Source organism: Malaclemys terrapin, chromosome 2 (genome assembly GCF_027887155.1).
Source record: "Malaclemys terrapin pileata isolate rMalTer1 chromosome 2, rMalTer1.hap1, whole genome shotgun sequence".
Classification (NCBI taxonomy): Eukaryota; Metazoa; Chordata; order Testudines; family Emydidae; genus Malaclemys; species Malaclemys terrapin.
This window is the reverse complement of record NC_071506.1, coordinates 160,660,273-160,680,608: the sequence shown is the minus strand read 5'-3', so window position 1 is coordinate 160,680,608 and position 20,336 is coordinate 160,660,273. Positions and strand designations below refer to the sequence as shown.

Genomic DNA, 20,336 nt, shown 5'->3' with positions numbered 1-20,336 from the left:
TTCCATCCATGCTGCCTGGGTTGCTGCCTGGTGCAGTTCAGTTGCTGACTGAGAGAGCGCCTGGATGTGGCAGGCTGCCCCCCGCGCTTGCTCAGCTTCTGGGGACAGTGGCTGAGCAAGCTGGAGCACCCCCACGCCTCCAGCATGCTCAGAGTTGTCTCCTATCCCCATAAGTCGAGCCTAGGCAGGGAGCAGGCTGCTGCTGCCACCGCTCCCTGCCCAGGCTCAGGTTCTGGGGACAGGAGCCGACTCTAAGAGGGCGGGGCGGGGAGGCTCTGACTTGCTCAGCCTCTGTCCTGGAAGCCAAATCCCAGTCACAGCCAGGCACTCTACCAGGCAGCTGCTGTGCTGCACCAGGCATGGGCATCTAGGAGTCGCTCCAGGGCCTGGCTGCTAGGGAGAGCAGCCAGAGGGAGCCAGCGCAGCTTGGGAAAGTTGTGGGGAGGCACCAGTCATCTATCAGTTTTGCTCTTGTGCTGCTTGGGAAAGTTGTGAGCAGCAGTGTAAACACTGGAGCTCTTCACGGAGAAGGAAGAGGATGGTGGCCCAAAAATCATTGGTTGGAGGAGGGGTAGAATAGAGCTCTGCTCCCACAGTAGTCAGACTTTGATGTGGAGGGAGAAAGCTCTTCTTCCATTCTCACAGCCAGAGGTAGGGAAGCTTCATATTGTAGAACTTCAGAGTTACGAACACCTCGGGAATGGAAGTTGCTTATAACTCTGAAATGTTTGTAACTCTGAACAAAACGTTATGGTTCTTCTTTCAAAAGTTTACAACTGAATATAGACTTAATACTGTTTTAAACTTTACTACTCAGAATAAAAATGTTGTTTTAACCATCTTAATTTAAATTAAACAAGCACAAACAGTTTCCTTACTGTGTCAAATATTTGTTTAAACTTTCCCTTTACTATTTTAGTAGTTTACATTTAACACAGTATTGTACTGTTTTTTTTTGGGGGGGGGGGGGGAGGGGGAGGGTTGCCTCTGCTGCTGTCTGATTGTGTAATTCCGGTTCCAAATTATGTGTGTGGTTGACCGGTCAGTTTGTAACTTTGGTGTTCTTAACTCTACTGTACTTAGTCACTTACTAGGCTATATGCAGAGAAGAAAAATGGATCCTATGCGCAGGGCCAGGGAAAGCATTCTGGTAAAAATCCTGGTACCTGGGGAGGTGGGATTCTCACCAAGGCATCACCCATGGACTTCGCTGGCCTTCCCTCCCTTAAACTTTTGCATCTGTTTAGTCCTATTGCCAGTAATGGTTCAAGCCCCGTCCGTTGCCATCAGTTGAAAAACAAATCAGGTTGACATAAATGTCCACAAGTTGAGGACTATGTACAGCTGGTATTTTGTTTATATGGATTTATATTTCAGAGGCTTTTTTTCTGGATTTAATTTGATATTTTAAACTATTCACTTCTCACCAGATAGGTCTAATGCTGTGGTTCTAAATCTATTTATCATGTGGGCTGCATATGCGGCCTAAAATGTGTTACCTGGGCTGCAGGTTCAGAACCACAGCGTCCCTCCCAAATCCCCCAGGGTGCTTATGCCCAGCACCCCAGCCCCCACCAAGAGACCCATCCATAGAGTGGGGCCAGGAGCGGACCCCGCTGCAGGGCAGGGCGGCCCCAGACCCCAGCACGCAGGCAGGGCAGCCTGGCAACCCGGACCCCGCCACACAGGCCCTGCGGCCTTTATCATGCAGCTAGGCCGCAGCTGTGTGCTAATTGGGCCACATACGACCCGCGGGTTGAGAACCACTGGTCTAGTGAGATCAGTTGAGATCAGAGGAGTCTCTGATGAGCGAAAGTCTTGCCCCACAGATGGTTTCTGTATTTGTGGAGCTATGGAGAGAAATGCTGATGATGATCCATGTTTACATTCTTGTATTCTGAGGTCCTAGAATACAAATATGCTTTCCACCTTGCTAAAGCTTAAATACTGATGTGTTTTCCATTCAGAATTATTCAAAAAGCCTGTCGGCCAGTTACCCTTTAGTTCCAGTACATGAGCTAATGTAGAAGAATATCTATATTTCAGCATAAATGTGGTTGCATTGTGGCATCAGGCAAAGGAGTTGACTATCTCTTTGAGTATGTGAAAAGTAAAAGTTTAGAAGGAACAGACACTTAGCCTCTTGAAATGCAATTTCACCTCATTCAGAGGGAGGGGAAGCCCATCAGGATTAACGTACAGGATTTGGATTTGCAGTCTGAATCCATATAAAGTATTTATGTGGCGATATTACAATCAAATATCACGAGAGTTCTTACATTTTTTTTTTTTTAAATCCAATCTTTAACCTACATGATATACCCTATGTAATTTCTGTTGAAAAGGAAAAAAGGTAAATTTGTACCTTTGTTTTGTGTGTAAAACTTATTTCTCACAGGTTGCAAATTCAGACAGATTTGTTTGAAGAGGTCTTCATAATTATTAATATTAAATTTGATATAAAATGTAGTATTTTAATACACCAAAATGCAATGAGAGGTTTATTTCTTCTCAGTAGTTACTTTTCCCATCATTTATGGGAATTGAGGCATGGTACCCGCACTGTATCACTAACAGTTATCTCTTGGTTGAGCCACTCTAATTTATAGGACTACTTAAAGCAGTAAAGGATTACTGTCACACATTACCTGCAATAAAACTGTGGAGAGCAATATTCTGTCTTATCAGTAGAGCACCAGACATGCAGTGCTTTTCCTTTGTACTCAGTCTGTGCTTGGTGTAGATCCTGTTACCCAGGGGGAAGAGAGGAAAATGCAGTTGTCATTTTGATACAGGCTTCAATATACCAAAGCATGTGAATCATAAATTGAGAGTCTGCTGTAATTGATCATGTGGGTGTGCAGGGGAAAATGCAATAATGATGAGAAATCAGATCTGAGCATATGGAAAAAACTCTTTCAAAGACGACATTTACTTTAATACATGTTCAGTTAGCACAGTAACTATAGTCACAAGAGTTTTTATTGGAGTTTCATAGCAGCAACAAAATGGTGACACAGAAGATTAATGTACAAAGGATTAATTTACAGTATATATAGAAAGTACAAGCCAGTTGTCATTTTTACTTGCCAGTTCCAGTAATCTTCCTTCTCCTGTCTAAAGGTGTTTTAGAATTTTTACATGCACATAAAAGAAAATCTTAAAAGAGAATAGTTTGTGTAAAGTAACTTTTTTTTAAATTAAAGGAGAAAACATAATATATGCTGTAACCCCCCCCCCCAAAATAAAAACCCTAATGTATATTTGGGGAGGGAATCACATTTCATATTAGGGATTGCTTTGATCGCTTTAATATATATTCTCATTCTAAGGAAAAACATACTGATATTTTTGCTGTTTATTAGAAATACTTAGTTTTTGAATCATGGAGTAAAGAAGAATAATAAAGTACAGAGCCAAATGCTGAAGTCATTATTCCTGGAAAACAGCTGTTGACTTCAGTAGATTTTTGACCTGTGTATAAGGGCTTTAGGATTTGGCCTACAGTGGCTAGAGCAGAAGTTACTTGTGTTGGGAAAGCTTACTTTTTTTTAAGACAAGAAACAAATTGCACTTGTTCGTATGTTTATGCTGTTGGCGTCACCAAGTGTCCACCCATTTCTCTTATGCAAACTCCAAAAATACGTCAAAATATACACCAATTTTCTGTGGGAAATAAGGGATCATGTGACAAATAGCAGCATTCCTTTTTGTGAGAATCATTGCTCTGTTGCTTTGTTTCCAAGTAAAGTCAATGAAAACCCACATGAATATGGTGTGTTGCTGTCACCAACTGGTCCTTCAAACCTCAGTCCTGCAAGGACCTTTGTGTAGGCATAGGGTTCAATCTGCATGGGACTCCCTCTAGTCTAGGTCCCTTGGTCTGCATATTTAATGTAAAAAACAGGTATCTATTTTTCTATAAATGGTCAGGCTTCCATTTCTTTGTATGAAGTAAACCTTCCTTTCCTTTTCCTTTCTGCAGTATAGTTAAAAATGTGCTGTGATATAAAGAGGAGGTTTTTGCTGCTTTATGCAACACAGAAGGGACAGGCAAAAGCCATAGCTGAGGAAATATGCCAGCAGGCAGATGCACATGGATTTGAAGCTGATATTCACTGTATAACTGAGTCAGACAAGGTGAGATACTCTATGCTGGTTTGGAAAATAGACTTTTAAGAAATGTATTTTTCTCTGTGTTGTCCTATAGTAGCCACTAACGGTAATGGAAGCTATGTGCATGCACAGAGAAGAGAGTATATCATGTACATTTACATTTTCATAACATCCATGTCAGTGGTTCGGATCAGTACAAACTGAGGCTTCCACTAGCCTTGTAGCAAATGTATCCTTTTTATGGTTTATGGTTTGCTTAGAGTAGTAAATGAGTATATGAATATTCTTCTGTGTGTGTCTCTACACTGGCATTAAAGTGGCCTGTTGAAATGATTCTTAGACATGCAGAAATGAGTTGCTGGAAATAATTCAGTACTTAGTGAGTGGGAGGCCATATCATTTAAAAAAAAAAAGCACCACAATTTTTTGGTCTTATTTATTGTTTGTATGACAATGCCCAAAGAACAGACTGGGTTCTATATATACATAGATCCCAATACAGCAGTCAGATTCATGCAGGTTTATCTCTGTGGTTTGTAGAATCCCACTAAGTCATCCAGTCTAGCGTTGTTGACATAAGCGAATTTACAGTTGCTAAGGATGACTCATGATATCAGTGCTACCAAGGAAGTAAAGACCTGATTGAGAGGGGTTGTGATTTAGATTCAGAATGATGAAAATTCTTTGGGGGTTTTGTTTTGTTTGTCTGTTACACCTATCTAGTAAAGAGAGTTCTAAACCAACGTGTTTTTAAGAACTCATGAATCCCACACTCTCTGGCCTTGGCTACACTTGCGAGTTACAGCGCTGTAAAGCCGCCCCCAGCGCTGTAACTCACTCCCCGTCCACACTGGCAAGGCATTTGCAGCGCTGTATCTCCGTGGCTGCAGTGCTGCATGTACTCCACCTCCCTGAGAGGAATAGCGAGTATTGCGCTGCCGCTGCAGTGCTGCGGCACCAGTGTGGCTGCCCAATGCACTGTAACTGGCCTCCAGAAGTATTCGGCAGTATCCCACAATGCCTGTTCTAGCCACTCTGGTCATCAGTTCAAACTCTACTACCCTGGCCTCAGGTAACCAACCATGTGACCCTTCCTTAAAATTCCCTGGGAATTTTAAAAATCCCCTTCCTTTTTGCTCAGCCAGGCGTGGTGTGGAGTGCTATCAGCGAATCTTTCCAGGTGACCATGCCTCCACGTGCCAAGTGAGCCCCAGCATGGAGCAATGGCGAGTTGCTGGACCTCATCAGTGTTTGGGGGGAGGAAGCTGTCCAGTCCCAGCTGCGCTCCAGCCCGTAGGAATTACGATACCTTCGGGAAGGTATCAAAGGACATGATGGAAAGGGGCCATGACCTGAATGCCCTGCAGTGCAGGATTAAAGTGAAGGAGCTACGGAGTGCCTACTGCAAAGCCTGCGACGCAAACGGCCGCTCGGGTGCTCTCCCTGCAACCTGCTGATTCTACAAAGAGCTGGATGCGATACCTGGGGTTAACCCCACCTCCACTCCGAGCACCACCATGGACACTTCAGAGCTGGTGCGGGGGAGGGGAGGAGGAGGAGGAGGAAAACAGGAGTGAGGGTGATGGGCCGGATGGAGACGGGCCGGATGGAGACAGCCCGGAATCCCTGGAGGCATGCAGCCAGGAGCTCTTCTTGAGCCAGGAGGAAGGTAGCCAGTCGCAGTGGCTGGTACTTGGTGGAGGATAAACAGAAGAGCAGGTTCCCGGTAAGCGCGTTTTTTTTCGGGAAGCAATTTTTTCGGTGTGGGCTCTTTGGGAGAGGAGGTTAGGCATGCATGCCTAGATGCGAAATAGTGCATTGATGTGGTTTATCCCATCGCGGTAATCGGCCTCGGTAATCTCTTTGAATGTCTCATCGAGAACGTGTGCACAGGTTTATCGGGAGTGGTCCTTGTCCCAGCCAGGCTAATGTGTCCGCACCACTGTGCCGCGAGGGGCGGGGGGACCATTGCTGCACACAGGCAAGCTGCCTAGGGGCCAGGGTGGAAGCTGCATTGCAGTAGAAGACCCTCCGCAGGCCACCCTCAGCAGCGAGATATTGTTCAGGACGAACTCCTGTGGAAAATGGTGGGACAGTGTTCAGTGTAGGTGCCCCCTGAAGCTGTTGGCTCTCCCCAAGGCACAGAAACCCAGAGGACAGTGCAGCCCTGAAACAATCAGTCCCCCTTACTCGCCATTTTGAGGCTCCCGTGGGTTATGTGTGCTCTGTTTGGGACGGGAAAATTATGCTATTGTGTAGACCCTGTGTGTGCCCTCCTTAAGTTTGGGGGAAATCTTTACTCTGTCTGGTATAAACAATGCTGCCTCTGTTAAATGTTGCATTTTGCCTATACAGCTGCAACCACCTTGAGACCTCAGCCGACCCTCTTATTGCCTGCTCAGAGACTGCAAAGACTCAGGAAGAGACCGCGAAAAACCAAAGAAGACATGCTGCAAGAAGTGATGCGGCAATCTATAAAGAGAATGAAAAAGCACAGAACTGGAGGGAGAGAGAAAGCAGGATCCGCCAGGAAAACGCAGCGCACCGGCGGCAAAGCACGGATCGGCTCATAAGCATCCTGGAGCGCCAAGCAGATGCTATCCAGGAGCTTGTAGCCATGCAGAAGGAGCAGTACCGCAAACGTCCCCCCCCCCCCCACCCTCCCCTACAGCCCTTGTCCCCAAACTCTTTCCCTTGTGCTCCACTGTTACCTCCAACCCACTTTCCCCAACTTCTGGGTTCTTCACACCACCAGCTACCTCCAACACCAATATCGTCACCACCCAGCCCTGAAAACCACAACCCTTACCTTCTGCACTCAACCCCCATCACCATGCAGTATAGCTATCCTGAAGTGCAACAGTCACTCTGGGGAAAAAGGTCCTGGCCTGCAGCTTTCTGAACAGCCAAGTGTTCCGAAAGATGCGTGCGTCATGCACCTTTCCTGGCCAGCCTGTGTTAATGTCAATGAAACGCCCACGGTGATCCACAAGTGCCTGGAGAACCATAGAGAAATACCCCTTCCGATTAACGTACTCGGATGCTAGGTGGGGTAGTGCCAGAATAGTAATGTGCGTCCTATCTATCTCCCCTCCACAGTTAGGGCACCCCATTTGTGCAAAGCCATCCACTATGTCCTGCACATTAGCCAGAGTCACGGTTCTTCTGAGTAGGATGCGATTAATGGCTTTGCAAACTTGCATCAACACGATTCCAACGGTCGACTTTCCCACTCCAAACTGGTTTGTGACCGACCGGTAGCTATCTGTAGTTGCCAGCTTCCAGATTGCAATAGCCATCCGCTTCTCCACTGGCAGGGCAGCTCTCAATCTCGTGTGCTTGCGCAACAGGGTGGGGGTGAGCTCCTCACACAGTCCCATGAAAGTGGCTTTTCTCATCCAAAAGTTCCGCAGCCACTGCTCATCATCCCAGACTTCCATGACGATGTGATCCCACCACTCGGTGCTTGTTTCCCGAGCCCAAAAGCGGCGTTCCACGGTGCAGAGCATATCCATGAATGCCACAAGCAATTTCGTGTTGTATGCGTTACGCGGCTCAATCACATCGTCGGACTACTCACTCTCACTGTCACTTTGGATCTTAAGGAATAGTTCGACAGCCAAACGTGACGTGCTGGCGAGACTCGTCAGCATACGCCTCAACAGTTCGGACTCCATTTCCCGCAGACAGATCATGCTGCACAGAAACCGTTGAAAGATGGCGCCAAAGGTGGACGGAAACAAAGGGATTTCTGGGATGCGAGGCGATGCATCACGGGGCATTGGGACAGGACCCAGAATCCCCCGCACCCACGCCCCCTTCCCACAACCCACGGCACCAGAATGGGAAGAGGTGCTCTGTGGGATAACTGCCCATAATGCACCTCTCCCAATGGCGCTGCAATTGCCGCAAATGTGGCCACAACCGTGCGCTGGCAGCTGTCAATGTGGACAGACTGCAGCGCTTTCCCTACTCAGCTGTACGAAGACAGGTTTATCTCACAGCGCTGTACAGCTGCAAGTGTAGCCAAGGCCTCTGTTAAAGGTTGTGAAAGGACCAAATCCACACATCTGGGTCCTCCAACAAGAACAGAAAAGATAAAACTTGACATTCCTGATATTCCTGGGGAAATAAATAAGCAGAAAACAAAACCAAATCAGGGATGGGTAATATTTTCATGTAATCAAAGGAGCAACAGAGAACACAAAGGTAAACTATTTACTGTTCTCATGTCATCTTTATGGGAAGTACTACTTGTTTGGTAGCAGAGCTTCTTATTGTGTAATTTTACTTATAGTAGCACATCTTGTGTATTTTATACACATTAACAATTCTTATGGAAAGAACATAAAGCAAACCCAAAAGGTGAGGGCAGGAGCGGCGCCAGGGATTTTGCCGCCCTAGGCAGCAGCGCTCCTCCTCTGAGCATTCAGCGGCGGGGTCCCTTCCGCTTCGTTTCTTCGAGGCACTTTGGCGGCGGGTCCTGGAGTGAGTGAAGGACCCGCCGCTGAATTTCCACCGAGGGCAGCAAAATGCCGCCCCCCAAATCCTGCCGCCTAGGGTCGCCTAGTGGAAGCGCCGGCTCTGGGTGAGGGAGCCTTCAATCTACTTCAGAGCAGTTGTCTCTTCCTTCCACACTCTCTACAGATTGATGTGGGGGCATCTCCAGGCCTGTTTGGCTGGAGGTGGCCTGCTACTGGAACAAGTCTATTTTGTCAGACATGGCAAGTTGGCACCAAGCTTTGATTTACTGATGAGATGAAATGTTGCGCATATGTGAGAATTTTTTTATTAAAGTTTATTATTTGTTTTGATAAGAGAAGACCACAATTTGTATAGCTTTGCAGATCTCTTCAACTACAAGTTCCCTCACCCCTTGTCCAGGGAGCAGCTGTACCTGAATGGAGAGGTCTTCTATTTGGCTAGGACAAATCAGGGAAAAATATACCAGGTCTAGGCGTAGGTTTTGTGGGGCTTGTGTGACATCTGACATGGGAGGCCTGAGGGGCAAAATTCCCTTGTGTCAGGTCAGGGACTAACAGCTAGCTGAGTTAAACTAATTTTTCCAATAGGGAAAGGGGCATGACAATTTTCTGATGTCTCCTATACGCACTTCTATGCAGCTGTGCATGCACCCATTAAGGCAAGGAGGGAGCATGCCCCGTGCCACCTCTTCTCTTTTTTTACCTCCTGACTTTGCACTTAGAGGGTAGCACAGAAGCCAGCATCTGAGAGTGCAGGGAGAGAAGGTCTTGACCTAGCATTGGGCACTCAGGAGTGACCTCAGCTGGAAGGTGGCATATGGCCTAGCAACAACAGCTAAGCTGCCAGGGCATCTCTGATGCTTTTATGGTATATCTGCACCGGGGGAAAAAAACAACAACCAACAACTCTCAGTGCCAGGGTCTACATGTTCAGGCTTCCGGGGATCACACTAGGGCAATAAAATAGATGTGTAGCCATTCCAACTCAGGCTGGAGCTCAGGCTCTGAAGCGTTTGGTAGGAGGGTGGGGTTCAGAGTTCAAAGCCTGAGCTCTAGCCTTTCTTTTTCATGTGAACTACTAGCTATTCATGTGATTCCAAACTTCCCTACAGGGATATTTTAGAGGGTGTAGATGTCTGATTAATCAAACTGACAGTTGATATGCTTTAGCCACTAAGCTCACAGTGCAGCTGTAACCACTTTTTTTCTTGCTATGGACAACTTGACTCATCAAACAAGCTGAATTGTTTTCACCTGAGAATTTCAGATGCATGTAAATAAATGCCAGAGTTGATTAAGTAGTTCTTGTGAAAGCAACATATAACACTTAACAAACAATCAGTTAAAAGGGAAATATGCAAAAGATGCATTTTCCAAATGATAGGTGGGCAGATACTGTAAAGGGCCATATTTTCAAAACACCTCATCTTTGGATATGCAAGTAATGATGTGCTCAGAATTTTGCCTTTAATTGATTGGCCATACAAATGGTGTGAGATTAAAGACTTGTTGAAAATTTGACCCTAAATGTGCAGATGCCATTATTTCACAGGATTAGTATGCATACCCTTGTATTGCTTTCACACTTTACCCCTCTCATCCTGTTTCATAAGATTTTTGTAATGTTACTGAGTGCAGGTTTTTTTTACCATACTGCAAGACAGTGCTGTTTACATCTTGTAAAAAAGAAATGAACACTGATCTGTTGTGTAACACGACTGGCATTCTTTAGGTTAATTATACATACATCATAGATTTAAGAGATGACCAGGCAGTTCAGACTTCTGACATGAGTTCATGCAATCTGATAGTCTTTTTTTCTTTTCTTCTTCTATACAAACTGTTTCACATGTTAGAATAGGTTAATAAACAAGAGGTACAAGCCCAAAAAGTAATACAAAGTGAGAGAATGTTGCATCCCCCAAATAAACTTGTCATTATTTAGAAGGCTTACTATGGTCTCATGCAGATATGGAAGAAAAGAGAAGAGAGCATAAAAATGTGGGATAAGGAGGAAAGTGAGAAACCATCCAATTGTAAAAAACAACACTGCCAGGATCAACTCTTTGACTTGACTATAAATGTGTATTGGGTTATTCTTTTTAATTTGCCTTTTTTCCACTTTTTTTGTAGTATAATCTGGTAACAGAAAAGGACCCTCTTGTTATTGTTATTTCCACTACTGGTACTGGAGACCCTCCAGACACAGCTTGCAAGTTTGTTAAGGAAATTAAAAACAAGACCCTGCCACCTGATCATTTTGCACATCTACGTTATGGATTGTTAGGTAATACAGTATTTCCTGTGTCACCTTTTCCTGCACTTCTATATCACTATCAGAAATTAATTTGTCACTATATTGTCCCCACTGTACTGTGGTATCTTTTAAGTAATTCTTAAAATAGTAAATAAGCCTATTCATAGTTGTGAAGGTATAAGGGATACCATTTGATTGAGGTCAGAAGCCAGTGGCTCGCTGACTAGCACTGCTGGCTGTGCTTGGTAAAAGATCTGCAGCTTAATTGGCTGATTCTCATAAAAGGAAGAGCAAGAAATGATGATAAGGCACTGCAGTACCTGACAGAGACTGGAGCTACTGCTGGAAGGAGCTGTTCCCTGAAACAGAAATGAACAGAAGGGAGACTGAGAAGTTTTTATCTTGTTTGTTGAGGAGACTTGAATTAAAAGAAAAAGAACCATAACAACTAACCCTGCTGGAAACTAACTTCCCTAGAGACGGTGAGACAGTTCCTGGCAGAATTCCCCAAGGGCGGGTGGGGGTTCAAGAAGAGCAAGCCAGGGTCCATCCAGAAGAGAGTGCTATGAGACAGGCCCCAATCTCTTACAATACAACTTTTATTCTTCTATTATTAGCTGATTTTATGTGTAATAATTGTGGAGCAGTATAGCAAGGATTTGTCATGAATGTGATTCAAAATTAAAATGTGATTTATCAATTTAATATCCATTGGACATCCTGGGGGTGAGAAGTAATTTGACACTATAAATTGAGATAGGAGGTGTGGGTTTGGAAAATATTTGTATTACCAAATTTATAATAAATTGACTGTGTCAGTTTGGAGATGTGAAAGTGTAAAAAATGTCAGTTTTTTTTTTTTAATCTGAAAATTCTTAATACTTGTGCCACGACCTATTTCAACAATAGTGAGAAACACCAAATGGCTTTTGTTAATTAAGCTACAGTTAAAATTGTTAACACTTGTCAGTAACTTAATGGGGAAAACTCAAAGAATATTGAGGTAAAAAACCAAAACCCAGACAGTTCTGGAAATGCAGAAGTTCATCTGAAAAGCTTTAATTCCACTATCAGAGAGCTGCTGACTGTTCAATCTGCATTTAAACTATCAGGCTAAAAAACTTTGTCATGTGTATTCTGAAGTTTATTTTTAGTTATGAGAGTTTTCTGAAGAGTATAAGAAGTATGCAGCCATAGTCATATTAATTCTGGAGAAGATACTGTATTTATTACTCATTGCAGATGGACGATTGAGAATGTGAAACAGCATTGATTTTTTGTAACTAATTTCATATTTGCTAGCTATGTGTGTAATGACATCTTTAAAACTAACAGTATACCTACTGAGAGGGGACATTACAGTTTTCAAGTACATAAAACATTGTTACAAGGAGGAGGGAGAAAAATTGTTCTCAACCTTTGAGGATAGGACAAGAAGCAATGGGGCTTAAATTGCAGTAAGAGCAGTTTGGTTTGGAAATTAGGAAAAACTTCCTAACTGTCAGGGCAGTTAAGCACTGGAATAAATTGCCTAGGGAGGTTGTGGAATCTCCATCACTGGAGATTCTTAAGAGTAGGTTAGACAAACACCTGTCAGGGATGGTCAAGATATAACTTAGTCCTGCTATGAGTGTAAGGGACTAGATTAGATGACCCCTCAAGGTCCCTTCCAGTCCTAGGATTCTTTGTGAATAATGGGGAAAGATATCATAGCATATCAGAGTTAGCAGGGACCTCAGGAGGTTATCTAGTCCAACCCCCTGCTCAAAGCAGGACTAATCCCCAGACAGATTTTTGCCCCAGATCCCTAAATGGCCCCCCTCAAGGATTGAACTCACAACCCTGGGTTTAGCAGGCCAATGCTCAAAGCACTGAGCTATCTCTCCCCCCATAAAAATTCTCTTCACCCCAGATGGGACTTGAACTCACAATCCCTGGTTTAGGAGGCCAATGCCTTGGTCATTAGGCCACTGGGGCTACCATGAAAAAAACCCTTTGTTATGTTAAGTACATCTTTTACTGTGGCCTCTCTAGCCATTGAGAAGGCAGTGAGAACTCCTAATCACAGCGTAGTTAAGAGCAGGTAGTCTCTCTGACTTTGCGCTGGATCAATATCTTTACTAAGGCGATTGAGGTTATGGACCTAAGGGTGTCTACGCTTACCATTTAAAGTGCAAAAAGTTTTTGCGCTAAAACCACGGGAGCGTCTACACTTGTTAATGACTTTTTGCAGTGAAACTCAGAAGGTTCACCGCAAAAAGAAAACCACCTTCACGCGAGCCATACAGCTCTTACCGCCTTTCTTTTTGCATTGCTGTGAAAGTGAAGACATGTTCTAGCAGTGTAAACACCTTTTGGCCTCCGGCGGGTATCCCACAGTTTCAAAAGTGATCACACTGGCCAGCATCTCCGCTGCTCTGACGCACCGATGTCCACCCCTTCGACTGTAAACCCTGGGAAGTTTGAAGCTCCCTTTCCCTTTGTTTGTAGATGTGGCAGGGAAAGCAGCCAGACAGCAGGAGGTTTTTTAAAAAAATCCCATGGAAGACACAAGGAACTAATGGGGCTCCTAAGACATGAAGCAGGGCAGCACAAGGCACTGAGCAGGGTCCCAGAATGCCTTCTGCTCACACCCCCCTTCCCCAAGACCTATTGCGAGAGCTGCACTGTGGGATAGCTGTCCTACAGCGCTACTCTCAGCAGCGATAGAAGTGCTGGTAGTGTAAACACTCTCTGACGCCTGAGGAATTGAGTGAATACACAAATCAGCACTTTACTTTCACCGGTTCCCTATCACCAGTGAAATTTACAGTGCAAAAACTCTGTAAGTGTAGACATACCCTAAGAGTTATGCTTGGATATTTTTTACTCAGTATCTCTGATGGTTCCTGCGCAAGACAATGGTGAAAATTTCATGATTCATGTATTTCCATATACTTCTCTGGTTTTAAAATTTACCTTTACTTAAATTTTCCTGCATTTCTAATGTTTGTCTCTTTTTCTTTTTCTCTCGAATATGTTTAATATGTTTTCCTTGGTTAATATATGTCACTAATTTAAACATCTGAGCTCTAGATGAAATAAATTTATTTCTTGGGTATTCACGTGAATTTACAACCTACAGTTTGTTTTTAGTTAGTTTAGGTGTTTTGTGTTTCTCTGACAACAGTTTCTGATGATAAACACCTAAAACATGGCAGGAAGATGTTGCTTGAGGCATTTTCAGTGCCTACAACTGTTGCAACAGAAACACAACATGTTGAACTTGGAACTGGGCAGGTAAATGAAGAGGAACCATTTGTCAACTATACCTTAATAATGTAATCAGCTATTCAATTTTCAGTTCACATGTGTTTTGTTAATTTAGGATTTAAATATATCTACTTTCATATACATACTAACTTTCCTGTTTGTGAGACAATTGAATCATAGAATATCAGGATTGGAAGGGACCTCAGGAGTTCATCTAGTCCAATCCCCTGCTCAAAGCAGGGCCAATCTCCAGATAGATTTTTGCCCCAGATCCCTAAATGGCCCCCTTAAGGATTGAACTCATAACCTGGGGTGTAGTAGGCTGTTGCTCAAACCAGTGAACTATCCCTCCCCCCGATTGGTTTTCACTGTAAATTTTCACTGTAACTTTTATATCTATTTGTTTGTTAGCTATAAAACCTCTTTACATGAATTTTTCAGGTCTGGGAGATTCTGAATACATGTTCTTCTGCAATGGTGGGAAGATAGTAGACAAACGGCTCCAGGAACTCGGTGCACAGCATTTCTATGAGACTGGACTGGCGGATGATTGCGTAGGGTATGAGCAGAATTAGTTTAATTGTTTTTTATTTTCTCCCAATAAACATGGGATTAAAGATGAATCCTGCCAGTTACTGAGTACTCAGTGAAGCCAGTAGTAGTTGACGATGCTTAGCATCTGAGTGGATTGAACCCAGTATGAGCTAGAAGAATAATACTTATCTTCAGTGAATTTGAATGGGCCTGTTCACTGAGAAGTGATAACTGTCCACAACTCCAGTGGGAAGCTGTGAGGGTTCAGCACTTCTGAAAACTGCATCTGAAGACCTTTTCATAAACAGTGACATTCTTGGCCTTTTTCTACCTATATTATGTGTACAAGGTTTTATTACTAGTTTTTAGGTTTAACCAAAGAAAATTCAGTCTTATAAATACAAAACAACCACAGTTCAACAATATCTCTATAGTCGAAACAGTGGGTAATGTGACCTCTACCTAGTATATGGAGACTGGATTCAAACAAAACTGTGACCTCAGCTTCATACAAAGGAGATTTACCCATCTGAGCATACCAGTTTTCGTCTCGCAATAGGTGGAGTCTTCTGTGCAGTTTGTTTTTGTCTCTCCCCTTCCCCCCCCTTCTATAGTAGCAGGATTAGTTTGAGTACTCCCTAAAATTATCCTTTTTTCCTCTATAAAACGGCCCACTAATCTCAGTGTTTTCTTTAGAGAGAGAGATTTTTACTGAGAGAAAATAGTTTTTTTTCTTGTTTTCCTGATTTCATTTTCCATCAAATGGAGACCAGAGTCTTTGCTATATATATTTGTTAGGCGTATGAAGGTGCTGGACAGAATAAAACATACAAACATTGCCACAACCGTAAGACTTATTTTTGTGTTTTAAAAAAATTGAACTTTATTAGTTATGTCTGTAGCTTACAATAAACAGCTGAAAGTCATGTGTTTTCCAGTTACTCCTTTTTTAATTCCTTATGATGAGCTTCATCATAAGAAGATAAAAGTTGTATAGTTGGCAGAAAGAGAGTGCTTTTCCCCCCTAAATCTGAAAAAAAAAAAAAGTGATGTCAAATGCAAACATGAATTTTTAGTAAAGGAAGTCCTCTTAATAGTAGCTATTTGTGTACATGTAATGAAAAATGAAAAGTGTGATCAAGTCTTTTTTGATCTTTTGGTTATTTGTAAGAATTAAAAGTGAAGTAAGTCATTCTTTACCTCCACTTTGCCTTGTTTGTTTCAGTTTGGAAATAGTGGTAGAGCCATGGATCGATGGGCTTTGGCTTGCCCTTAGAAGAGAATTTACGTCACGGAACATAAAAGAAGACATGAGCAACAATCTCAGGGCTGTGTCTAATGGTGTCTCTGCAATGACTGTGGACCCAAGCATGTCAGGAGCATGCAGCTTAGACTCAGAAATACAGCATTTGAAGCTAGAAGATTTAGAAGTGAAGGCTACTGATACTTTATCCCAAAGACCAGCTAATGTTCATTCTGTCGTGTCTGTTCAAAATACTGAACCTTCACTTGATCGATCAGTCCCTCCTCTTTCAAAGTCCACTCTTAATATTCCTGCTCTGCCATCAGAATATATAGATGTACAGTTTCAGGACAGCATTGACCAGGTAAGGACTTCAGAGTTTTGGATGATAAAAGATAGAAAATTCTGATCAATGGATGTTTTCACTCATGATCCTATAGTTAAATGGAGTGTAGTTGTAGCTGTGTCTGTCCTGGGAGATTAGAGAGACAGGGTGGGTGATGCAATATTTTGTATTGGACCAACTTCTGTTGGTGAGAGAGACAAGTTTTCGAGCTGAAGAAGAGCTCTGTGTGGCTCAAAAGCTTGTTTCTCTTGCCAGCAGAAGTTGGTCCAATAAAAGACATTACTTCCTCCACCTTGTGTCTCTGTAGTTAAATGGGACATTTGAACAAATTTCTAAGGCATATATGTTTCTGAAGGAAGCAGATTTTCATATTACTTTATAAGTAACAAATGTCTGCTTATATCTGAATGTTTGTCAGTTTAGCGGACCGTGACCTTATAAGTATAACCAGTTACATCAGACAAGAGGATAAGCCCTCTCTAAGGAAATCACACCAAAATGCCAGGAAGTGAACAACTTTAATTGCTGGAATCATCAAAAGTTTATTTTGTAGTAATGAAAAACTCCTTCCATTAAAATCAGTCTAGTCCAATTTTAATACAAAACGCAGTACTTTACAAAAGTCAGAAATGATCATGCAAAAACAGCTCAAAATATAGCTTCATAGTCAATAACTGTGACAAACTTGCCACTGTAATAACATCATACTAGTTTTACTGTTGTAAATTGAACAATAAATTGCAGATTAAAAACTAGCAAATGGTTGATATTAGTGCTTTAAGCTCAATATGCTTTTACAAAGAAGCCATTTTAAACTATGGTATACTGTGCAAAACAAAACAAAGCCTGCACAGCCTCAGCTTGTGATCTGTTGCACACTATAGCTGTGAAGCCCAGAATGGTCTAGAAAATACAGCTAAAAACAGTACTTTGCTTGCCAGACCGTGAGCATTTGGTTCATTTGGTTATATTTCTAAGTTTCTTTCAGATGACAGTTGGAATTCTGACATGCTCTTTGTTTTACTTTAGTTTTGAAATAAAATCCCATGTGAACTTGGAGGTTGAGAGAGATCGTGTTTGCTTTTTTTAATTTTTATTATTTTTAAAAATCAAGTTGATAGCTTGATCGTTCCCCTTTATTTGACATTGGTGAGGTCTCATCTGGAATACTGTGTCCAGTTTTGGGCCCCACACTACAAGAAGGATGTGGAAAAATTGGAAAGAGTCCAGCGGAGGGCAACAAAAATGATTAGGGGTCTGGAGCACATGACTTATGAGGAGAGGCTGAGGGAACTGGGATTGTTTAGTCTCCAGAAGAGAAGAATGAGGGGGGATTTGATAGCAGCCTTCAACTACCTGAAGGGGGGTTCCAAAGAGGATGGAGCTCGGCTGTTCTCAGTGGTGGCAGATGACCGAACAAGGAGCAATGGTCTCAAGTTGCAGTGGGGGAGGTCCAGGTTGGATATCAGGAAAAACTATTTCACTAGGAGGGTGGTGAAATACTGGAATGCGTTACCTAAGGAGGTGGTGGAGTCTCCTTCCTTGGAGGTTTTTAAGGCCCGGCTTGACAAAGCCCTGGCTGGGATGATTTAGCTGGGAATTGGTCCTGCTTTGAGCAGGGGGTTGGACTAGATGACCTCTTGAGGTCCCTTCCAACTCTGATATTCTATGATTCTATGATAGCTAACTTTCTTCCAGTCAGCTGTTGTTAAGCTGCTCTCTACCCTTCTGGTGCTTGTGGTGAGACAGCTTGACAGGAGTTATACTAACCAAGAAATGACAAGTATGTTGAAATAATATTTTAGATCCCAGGTAAACACCTTTCTGCAGATGGAGCCAGAACTTTCTTGGTTAACCAAGGAACTGTGCATTTTGATGTAGTACTCAACAGTGGAAGATTTAAAATTCTTAGCTTCAAAGGGCAAAAACTTTTCTATATACATTCTGCAAACCTCTGGACTGTTGTTCAGATGTCTCACTTTTTAACAGTTCTCTGTTTCTCTGAAACAATGAAAATAAAGCATTTGAATAGTTTTTGTATTGTTTTAAATTCTAGAAACATTAAGCTTTCATTTTAATCTGTGAATGAAAACGTCAACAATTTTAGAAAGTTAAAAGGCAAACGATAAGAAAATGAACGTTCTAGTTATGCATTTGAGACCTATTAGGAAACAATGAGAGAATTACAAAACTAGAAGTTGAGAGGGGAAGAGAAAAGGAAAAAGGTGGAGTCACTGGTCACTGGATAGGTGCATGGCTAGGGAGTGAAATTAATTGTCATTGGATGTTGAAGACAGGAGTGGGTGTATTTTTAAACTGGCAGCAGAGAGCATTTAGAAATTTCTGGAAGGAGAGTAGGGCATCTGATAATGTGGCACTATACAAAGCTGATTATATTTCATCCTATTTTTCAATCTTCACAGTATTGAATTCACTGGATGTTTTTTCTTACCCTGTAAGTGTAGTAAATTTGAAGAATACGGATCAATAGTACAAATAGGTGATTAGTGTTTACACCCAAATTGTGCCCTGGCTAGCCTAATAGGCAGAGGAGGAAGTAGTGTAAGGTGCCTCCTTACAGCCTGTCCTGGCTACCTGCCGCACAGGAATAGAAGCAGCTGTGGTGTAGGTGGGCAAGAGGGACAGGGAATGAGTGGAGTGTTGGTGCGCACATGCCACACCATCACAATGGGTGGTATGAGAACCAAATGGTTAATTTAGAGGGTGCTAATTAGGTTCCTGGGTGGACTGGCTGATATCTGCCCAGATCTTAAAGGAAAGATGTGACAGCTGTCCTGATGTGTTCAGATTTGCTGATGGATGCATGTTGAGTGGTTTTTTTTCCTGCTAGGATCTTTTGGAATTCAAGCCCAGGGTTGTGAGTTCAATCCTTGAGGGGGCCATTTAGGGATCTGGGGCAAAAATCTGCCTGGGGATTGGTCCTGCTTTGAGTAGGGGGTTGGACTAGATGACCTCCTGAGGTTCCTTTCAATCCTGATATTCTATGATTTTTGTAGAATATTGAAGCCTCTTTCTCATAAGTGGGAATAGATGTTAATACCCAACTACTTGACCTTGAGGCAGTTTCCTCAAAAAATTATGGCTTTTTATTTTTAGGGTCCAAGCCCACAGTGCCTGTGGTTTGCAACAACAAGCGTTTTTAGAAAAACTGCTGGCATAAGTGGGACTTTTTCCAAACTGATGTTAGTATAAAGGTTGATTAGGAAATCAGGTGTGAAGTATGTCTTGGACTCTGATAACATGGCCCAAAGACAGAGATGCTATATGGCAGAGAGACCAAGGATTGTAAACTGTAAAAATTAAGGTTAAAGTGAAAGGCCTTGTTTCCTTCCAGTCAATGAGCCACTTGAGGAGACTGATGTACCTTATCCCTGAGGCCAGCCACCTGTGGGAAGAAGAGGTGAAGACAACACTGACTAGGTTATGCCAACTGATCAAGATAGCCCATTTGAAATAGAAATAATTAAAGTTTATATACTAGACATGTATTCTCCTATGCACTGTTGCTTTCACAGTGGTGCAGCTATGCTGGCACATGGGGGTAGCATGCACTATGCTATGTATAGACTAGGCACAGTTTACTCCTCCCCTGAGGATGGAGTTGGTTGAGTGAGTGTGTATCACAGTCTCTCTTTTCTAGGCTATTCCTGGAGCAGTGCAACAACATGCTGTCTCTACTTATCTCACACAGGGCCGCCCGGGGGGGGCAAGTGGGGCAATTGCCCCAGGCCCCCACGAGAATATAGTATTCTATAGTATTGCACCTTTTTTTTTTTATTGACGGGGCCCCCGAAATTGCTTTGCCCCAGGCCCCCTGAATCCTCTGGACGGCCCTGATCTGACAGTCTAGCCCTTAGTGATTACCAAACATCAGAGTATGAGTTTATCTAGCTCAGCATATCTGAAGCTGAAGGGAGAGTTGAGACAAGCAATTGAGTGGAACAAAATAACGAAAAGATAATTCTTCTAAATTAAAATGTAAACATTGCCAAGCAACAGGATGGAACTGCTCTGCTTGGTCAAAGCTGGTAAAAGCCACCCACTGGAGTGTAGCACAGGAATCTTACCATGCATGACAGTTTA

At 42.9% G+C, this 20,336-nt stretch overlaps 1 protein-coding gene across 4 annotated transcripts in view; it reads left to right on the top strand.

Moving 5' to 3' along the window:
* Window positions 1-20,336, top strand: part of MTRR (5-methyltetrahydrofolate-homocysteine methyltransferase reductase) — a 119,286-nt gene that overhangs the window by 5,073 nt on the left and 93,877 nt on the right. For 3 of the 4 annotated variants that reach the window (XM_054018114.1, XM_054018112.1, XM_054018113.1), the window contains exons 2-5: window positions 3,986-4,140; window positions 10,734-10,887; window positions 14,551-14,668; window positions 15,869-16,250. In XM_054018114.1, the coding sequence (XP_053874089.1) occupies window positions 3,997-4,140; window positions 10,734-10,887; window positions 14,551-14,668; window positions 15,869-16,250 (798 nt within the window). In that variant the 5' untranslated portion in view covers window positions 3,986-3,996. The remainder of the gene's footprint in view (window positions 1-3,985; window positions 4,141-10,733; window positions 10,888-14,550; window positions 14,669-15,868; window positions 16,251-20,336) is intronic. The other variant, XM_054018115.1, reaches the window with a different exon arrangement.